This window comes from Apodemus sylvaticus, chromosome 10 (genome assembly GCF_947179515.1).
Source record: "Apodemus sylvaticus chromosome 10, mApoSyl1.1, whole genome shotgun sequence".
Classification (NCBI taxonomy): domain Eukaryota; kingdom Metazoa; phylum Chordata; class Mammalia; order Rodentia; family Muridae; genus Apodemus; species Apodemus sylvaticus.
This window is the reverse complement of record NC_067481.1, coordinates 75371961-75380813: the sequence shown is the minus strand read 5'-3', so window position 1 is coordinate 75380813 and position 8853 is coordinate 75371961. Positions and strand designations below refer to the sequence as shown.

The 8853-nt window shown below is 40.7% G+C and overlaps 1 protein-coding gene across 1 annotated transcript; it reads left to right on the top strand.

The window, feature by feature from the left end:
• Window positions 1-398: 398 nt before the first annotated feature.
• On the top strand, window positions 399-1334 carry LOC127694334 (olfactory receptor 10-like). Its single transcript, XM_052195892.1, has one exon. It carries the CDS (start codon window positions 399-401, stop codon window positions 1332-1334), a length of 936 nt encoding a protein of 311 aa, XP_052051852.1.
• Window positions 1335-8853: the final 7519 nt, after the last annotated feature.

Sequence of the window (8853 nt, the reverse complement as noted above, 5' to 3'; positions counted from 1 at the left end):
CAAAGGTCCACACTGGATACTAAAGGCAGTCTCTTTGTTGGTGCCTTTGTATACAACCCTCATGCTGCAAAGGAGGTGGTAGTTACATCATCTTTAGACAAAGATGCCTAGGAATTCTGTCAAAAGTATCCCCCCAAATGCTTGAATGGTAAGAAGAAAATCAGAGAACATATAAGAAGCAGGACTAGAGTTCAAACAAAATCCATTCACTCCTATCCTTGTGATCTCCTGTCTAAAGAGCAGGAAAAAAAATACAGCAAAAGTGGAATTGGATGGTAAAATAGAGAATGTGATGCGTGATTCTGGAAGGTTTAGGGAACCATGGGGATAATGCTTTAACAAACATTGCTCATCAGAGGCTCTGCATGAATGTCCACTATTTGCTCAAGTGCAAGGCAATGGGAACTTTCAATGCCAGTTTAGGGGAAGGCTTCATATTGGTAGGCTTCTCTGATTTCCCTCAACTGGAAGTTTTCCTCTTTGTCTTCATTCTAGTCTTTTATCTGCTAACTCTCTTTGGCAACACCACCATCATTGCTCTCTCGAGGCTGGATGTCAGATTGCACACACCCATGTACTTTTTCCTCTCCCATCTTTCTTTCCTGGACCTGTGCTACACCACAAGCACCGTACCGCAGCTTCTCATCAACCTCTGTGGGTTTGATAGGACCATCAGCTATGGAGGCTGTGTGGCTCAGCTCCTCATTTTCCTTGCCTTGGTCTCCACGGAGTGTCTGCTCCTGGGGGTCATGGCCTTTGACCGCTATGCTGCTGTGTGCCGTCCCCTGCATTACACAACCATTATGCACCCTCAGCTGTGTCAGGGACTGGCCATCTCCTCCTGGGTATCTGGCCTTGTGAACTCTGTGATTCAGACAGGACTTGTTATGGCCATGCCTCTCTGTAGCCATCGGCTGAATCACTTCTTCTGTGAGATGCCCATATTCTTGAAATTGGCTTGTGAAGACACTAATGGAACGGAGGTCAAGATGTTTGTGACCAGAACAATAATCATAATCTTCACTGCTGCCCTGATTCTGGGCTCCTATGGACACATTGCCAGGGCAATTCTGAGAATCAAATCAATGGCTGGACGCAGAAAAGCATTTGGGACTTGTGGGTCCCACCTCATTGTGGTCTCTCTGTTTTATGGCTCAGGCATATACACATACCTCCAACCCACCCACAGGTATTCAGAGAATAAGGGAAAGTTTGTTGCTGTTTTTTATACTATACTCACCCCTATTCTCAACCCTTTAATATATACTCTGAGGAACAAGGATGTGAAGGGGGCTCTGTGGAAGGTACTTGGGAAAAGCACAGACTTAGTATAATACAGGGAAGCAAGACCAGTACATTGTCTGTGATGCTACCATGTTAGCTATATTTCCGAACACCTTAGTCTCTGTTCCTACATTTCCTGATAGTAGTTACCCCGCTGACCTTTCAGTGTTTCATGTTCCCTGGAAAGATAAATAAGCCGTGGCCTGTAGCAGAGTTGTAGATATGAAAGGTACTGCTATTAGGATACTTACACCCAAAGAAGCATCAGAGTCTCACCAACTGCACCAGAAAACCACTGTAGGAGGCTCAGTGCCATGAAAAGGATTTCATGAAAGAGGAAAGAGACTAGAGAAGACATGAGCATAAATGGAATGATCCATGAAGAAGAGGTATAGGAAAGAAGAAAGGAGAAAACAAAATTAGGCTTCTGATATAGGTAGATCTGGGAAATTCAAAAGAACAATGGGCCCATAACTTTTACCATGGTCATTTACCCCATGCATCATCCATCCATCCATCCATCTATCATATATATATATATATATGTGTGTGTGTGTGTGTGTGTGTGTGTGTGTGTGTGTGTGCACGCGCACATGCACATACCAGTATAAGTATAAGCAGGAAAGCATACATGAGAAGATCAGAGAACAGTTTACAGCAATCAGTCCTCTCTTTGCCCTGTGTGGAGTCCCAACCCTCTCATTGGCCTTTTCCATGTGTTTAGAGGATGGTTTCCTGTCAAAGTGTCTATGTTCTTTTAACTAAGCTTCTAATTTTCATTCTCAGATACTATATTTACTCAAAGAATATGAAAAGGCTGATTTTAAATCTTTAAGATTATACAGGGAAATATTTTGCATAGTGACAGCACTCGCGCTGCCACGGTACCAAGTATTGGGCATAGGCCTGGGGGATTAACAAAAAACACAGACATGGGTCATTCTGCAAGTAGAATGCCAAAGATTTACTGAGAGACTAGCAATATATATACTAGAGGCCAGGGAAGGGAACAAGAAAAAACAATTATAGTCATAGGTCAGGCACCTGGGAAGTCCGTACCACACCAGGCAGAAAGGCAGGAATCAAGCTAAGCCACGGGATGTTTTGCTCTCAAGAAACCTGTGCAAAAAGCTCAGCTAGGGGTGTCGAGCCAAGCTCTCTGGTTCCGAACAGCATAGCTTCATCATGGAGGTAGTTTATATTTTTGAATTAAAAATATAAAATAAGAATCCATAAGAAGAGTAGAGTCCCTAATATTTTGTAGCTATTTGACTGAGTATAGTGCACATATTAACAAAAGGGTTGACTAACAAGAGAAAGCCCATAGACATTTTAACAAAATTTTATATACATTGAGATTTTCATAGAACAGTAAAATCCTAAAAAAAAAAATCAAAAAAGCAAACTGATTTTTATATGTTTTGAAACAAAGAGTTAATAACATATAATGGAGTGGTAAAGTAAGCTCATCTCTCAAATAGTATAGTGATGTCTCTAAGAGGTATACTATGGCTGGGAGTTCAAGCCTTGTATAAGATAATTGTTACTTTAAGTCATTTATTTATTTGGGTGCATTAAAGTCTTATCTTGTGGTTGAGTCTTTTCCCCATGTTAGGGGAGTGTCGTCAAGTCTCTTTTTGTTTGTTTGTTTGTTTGTTTGAGGAAAAGGCAATCTAAATGCCCTTTCTGAAATTCTGCTTTCTCTAATAATAAAGAATAATAAAGATTCTTTATTATTTTGAAATAATAAAGATTCTTCCTAGACAGCAATTTTTGGCACAGCTCAGTCTCAACTCCTTTAATATTTATGAAGCTCATGGCAATATTGCAATAGACACACATGTAGTAATTATATCTGGGTAACTGGAATATTTATAACCTCAAACATGTATCATTTCCTTGTAAGGTGAACATTCAAAATCCCCTCCTCTCACTATTTGGAAGGTTTAGGTTGTAAATCATACTTAAGCCTCCATTTAGGGAGATGTTGTTATCCTCACACAACAGAACCTTCAGCTCTATGTACTATCTCTTTCCTTTCTCTCAGAGATATAGTTGATTGTTGTAGTAATCATTGTGAAACCTTAAAACATGAAAGAGGGATTAGAACTGGATGCATGAGTAAGTGCTACCTGTCTATCTATCTATCTATCATTCACCTATCATCTATTATCTATCTGTCATCCATATATCTCATTCATAAATAAAGAGAAAACTAAAACAAGCTGCAGAGGAGGACTTACAATGTACACAGTTGTAGGCTTACATTTTTCAAAACCCACTTTTTTTAAAAAAAAAAAAAACTTCCTTTTTCTTTTTTAAAGGTTTTCTTAAAGATTAATTAATTTATTTATTGATCTATGTATATGAGTACACCACCATTGCTCTCTTCAGACACCCCAGAAAAAGGCATCAGATCCTATGACAGATGGTTGTGAGCCACCATGTGGTTGCTGGGATTTGAACTCAGGATGTCTGGAAGAGCAGTCAGTGCTCTTAACTCCTGAGCCATTTCTCCAGCCCTCAAAACCCACTTTTAATAAGCGTTCTTAAATGCTTTGACAGCCCTTCTAGCCCACAGCCCACCTGAGGTAGTGGAAAGGAAAGATTAATACAGGAAAAGAGGATGGTTAGAAATAGTTCTTTCGAGCAAATCTAATCTGTCATGTCAGGATATCAGTAGTTTTGTTCACACAAAACAGCAGTGGCATTTCTGGGAGAGCAGCGGCAGCAGCAGCGGCTGGTCCAGAGGAAGGGCCATCAGCAGTAGAACCAAGTGGACAGGGTCCAGGCAGACCCTGCGCCCACAACCACTGGCCATCGCTGGCCAGCCAGGCTGCGAGCAGCGGAGGATTTAAGGCGCCTTTCACCACACAGAAGCCACACCAGAACTCTGCCTCCTGCCAGTCAGATACGAGGCCTCCATATTGGTTCTCGGTCGCCAGAGAAATCAGACTGAGGTACGCAAATATAACCCGAGACCAACATCGCGGGGGTCTAAGCCCGACGGGCGTTGGCCTGCACCCAGGCCCTGGGCTGCTCGGTGGGCCATCTGTGTGCTGACCCGGCCAGGAGGTTGTTAGCCCAGCAGACTCTCCCAGCACTCTCAGGGAGCGCGCACAGGCCACCATCCTAGCCACCTGACAGACCCAATTAACACTCACAGCTGAGGGGAACTTTGCTCAGACATTGGCCTGCCAGGCTTTTGCCTAGACTCAGGGCCTGAGCACCTAGGCTAGCCTTGTGTGCACCAACCCGGTTGGGAGTTCCGCTGCCCAGCAGAGAGATCAACACGCAGAAAAGGTCCCTACAGCATACAGCCTCAGCACTCCCTGAAGGAGCAAACTGGCACCTTCTGGCTCACAGACACAATCCTGGGCAAAGAACACTAGGGCTGCAAGGGCACCCAAGAGGAGGAAACCACATTAGCAATCTGCAACAGGGGAAACCCTGCCCTCTAGTGGTGCAGAAATAGCCCTAGAGCCTCTCAGGAGGCTGAAACACCAGCCAGAGACAAGACCAATTAGCTCCAGAGAACAAGATGGCAAAGGGCAAACGCAGGAACGCTACTAATAGAAATCTAGGCAATATGGCAGCATCTGAACCAAACTCTCCAACATCAGCAAGTCCTGGTTATGACAACACACCAGAGAAACAAGATTTGGATTTAAAATCACTGTTCATGATGCTGCTAGAAGAACACAAAAAGGACATGAATAAATCTCTTAAAGAAATGCAGAGGAACATGAATAAGCTAGAAACCCGTTTAATGGAAACACAAAAATCACTTAAAGAAATGCAGGAGAATAAGGCCCAAGAGATAGAAGCCAATAAAGAAGAAAGGCAAAAAAAACTTAAAGAAATGCAGGAGAACTTAAGTCAACAGGCAGAAGTAATGAAAGAGGAAACACAAAAATCTCTTAAAGAATTACAGGAAAACACAGACAAAAAAATGATGGAACTGAGTGAAACCATACTGGACCTAAACACAGAAGTAGAAACAACTAAGAAATCACAAAGGGAGACAACTTTGGAGATAGAAAACCTTGAGAAGAAATCAGGGGCCATAGATGCAAATATAAACAATAGAATACAAGAGATGGAAGAAAGAATCTCAGATGCCGAAGATACCATAGAAACCATTGACTCAACTGTCAAAGAAAATACAAAATGCAAAAAGCTTGTATCCCAGAACATCCAGGAAATCCAGGATACAATGAGAAGACCAAACCTAAGGATTATAGGTATAGATGAGAGTGAAGATTTACAACAGAAAGGGCCAGCAAATATCTTCAACAAAATTATGGAAGAAAACTTTCCTAACTTAAAGAGAGAGATGCCTATGAATATACAAGAAGCCTACAGAACTCCAAACAGACTGGACCTGAGCAGAAATACCTCCCGTCACATAATAATCAAAATCCCAAATGCACTAAACAAAGAAAGAATATTAAAGGCAGTAAGAGAGAAAGGCCAAGTAACATATAAAGGAAGACCTATCAGAATCACACCAGACTTCTCACCAGAGACCATGAAAGCTAGAAGGTCCTGGGCAGATCTCATGCAGACTCTAAGAGAACACAAATGTCAGCCAAGACTACTATACCCAGCAAAACTCTCATTCACCATAGATGGAGAAACCAAGATATTCCATGACAAAACCAAATTTACACAATATCTTTCCACAAACCCAGCTCTACAAAGAATAATAGGAGGAAAACTCCAATACAAGGAGGGAAACTACACCCTGGAAAAAGCAAGATAGTTACCTTCCTTCATCAAACCCAAAAGAAGATAACCAATCAAATATAAAAAGAACATCAACAATGACAGGAAGTAATAATCACTATTCCCTAATATCTCTTAACATCAATGGTCTCAATTCCCCAATAAAAAGACATAGCCTAACAGACTGGATAAGGAAACAGGACCCTACAATTTGCTGTATACAGGAGACACACCTCAGTGTCAAAGATAAAAGCTACCTTAGAGTAAAAGGCTGGAAGACAATCTTACAAGCCAATGGAAACAGGAAACGAACAGGAGTAGCCATTCTAATATCAGATAAAATTGACTTTCAACCTAAAGTCATCAAAAGAGACACAGAAGGACACTTCTTGCTGGTCAAAGGAAAAATCCACCAAGAAGAACTTTCAATTCTGAACATCTATGCGCCAAATGCAAAGGCACCCTCATTCGTAAAAGAAACTTTACTAAAGCTCAAAGCACACATTGCACCTAACACAATAATTGTGGGGGACTTCAACACTCCACTTTCCTCAATGGACCGATCGGGAAAACAGAAACTAAACAGAGACACAGTAAAACTAATTGAAGCTTTGGACCAATTGGATTTGACTGATATTTATAGAACATTTCACCCTAAAGCAAAAGAATATACCTTTTTCTCAGCACCTCATGGTACCTTCTCCAAAATCGACCATATAATTGGACACAAGGCAGACCTCAACAAATATAAGATGATCGAACTAATCCCATGCCTCCTATCAGATCACTATGGTGTAAGAGTGATTTTCAATAGCAACAAAAACAACAGAAAGCCCACATACACATGGAGGCTGAATAATACTCTACTCAATGACATCTTAACCAAAGAAGAAATAAAGAAAGAAATCAGAGACTTTTTAGAATTTAATGAAAATCAAGGCACAAAATACCCAAATCTTTGGGACACAATGAAAGCAGTGCTAAGAGGTAAACTCATAGCCCTGAGTGCCTCCAAAAAGAAAATGGAGAGAGCATACACTAGCAGCTTAATGACACACCTGAAAGTCCTGGAACAAAAAGAAGCCAATTCACCCAGGAGGATTAGAAGGCAGGAAATCATCAAACTCAGGGCTGAAATCAATCAATTGGAAACAAAGCGAACCGTACAAAGAATTAACGAATCCAGGACCTGGTTCTTTGAGAAAATCAACAAGATAGATAAACCCTTAGCCAGACTGACCAAAGGGCACAGAGAAAGTATCCAAATTAACAAACTTAGAAATGAAAAGGGAGATATAACAACGGAAACTGAGGAAATCCAAAAAATCATCAGATCCTACTACAAGAGCCTGTACTCAACATAACTGGAGAATCTGGAGGAAATGGACAATTTCCTTGACAGATACCAAATACCAAAATTAAATGAGGACCAAATAGATCATCTAAACAGTCCCATAACGCCTAAAGAAATAGAAGGAGTCATAGAAAGTCTTCCAACCAAAAAAAGCACAGGACCAGATGGTTTCAATGCAGAATTCTAACAGACCTTCAAAGAAGAGTTAAAACCAATACTCTTCAAACTATTCCACAAAATAGAAACAGAAGGAACACTACCCAATTCCTTCTACGAAGCCACAATTACGCTGATACCAAAGCCACACAAAGATCCAACAAAGAAAGAGAACTTCAGACTAATTTCCCTTATGAACATCGATGCAAAAATACTCAATAAAATTCTTGCCAACCGAATCCAAGAACACATCAAAACGATCATCCACCATGATCAAGTAGGCTTTATCCCAGGAATGCAGGGTTGGTTTAATATACGGAAATCTATCAATGCAATCCACTACATAAACAAACTCAAAGAAAAAAACCACATGGTCATTTCATTGGATGCTGAAAAAGCATTTGACAAAATTCAGCATCCTTTCATGCTTAAAGTCTTGGAAAGAATGGGAATTCAAGGCCCATACCTAAACATAGTAAAAGCAATATACAGCAAACCAGTAGCCAGCATCAAACTAAATGGAGAGAAACTTGAAGCAATCCCACTAAAATCAGGGACTAGACAGGGCTGCCCCCTCTCTCCTTATCTTTTCAATATTGTACTTGAGGTACTAGCTTGGGCAATTCGACAACATAAGGAGGTCAAAGGGATACAAATTGGAAAGGAAGAAGTCAAACTATCATTATTTGCAGATGGCATGATAGTCTACCTAAGTGACTCAATAAACTCCACTAGAGAACTCCTACAGCTGATAAACAACTTCAGCAAAGTGGCAGGTTATAAAATCAACTCAAGCAAATCAGTGGCCTTCCTATACTCAAAGGATAAGCAGGCTGAGAAAGAAATTAGGGAAATGACCCCCTTCACAATAGCCACAAACAGTATAAAGTATCTTGGGGTGACTCTTACCAAACATGTGAAAGATCTTTATGACAAGAATTTCAAGACTCTGAAGAAGTAAATGGAAGAAGACCTCAAAAAGTGGGAAAACCTCCCATGCTCATGGATCGGTAGAATCAATATAGTTAAAATGGCCATTTTGCCAAAAGCAATATACAGATTCAATGCAATACCCATCAAAATCCCAACTCAATTCTTCACAGAGTTAGAAAGAGCAATTATCAAATTCATCTGGAATAACAAAAAACCCAGGATAGCTAAAACTATTCTCAGCAACAAAAGAAAGTCTGGGGAAATCAGTATCCCTAACCTCAAGCAATACTACAGAGCAATAGTGTTAAAAACTGCATGGTATTGGTACAGTGACAGGCAGGAGGATCAATGGAACAGGATTGAAGATCCAGAAATGAACCCACACACCTATGGCCACT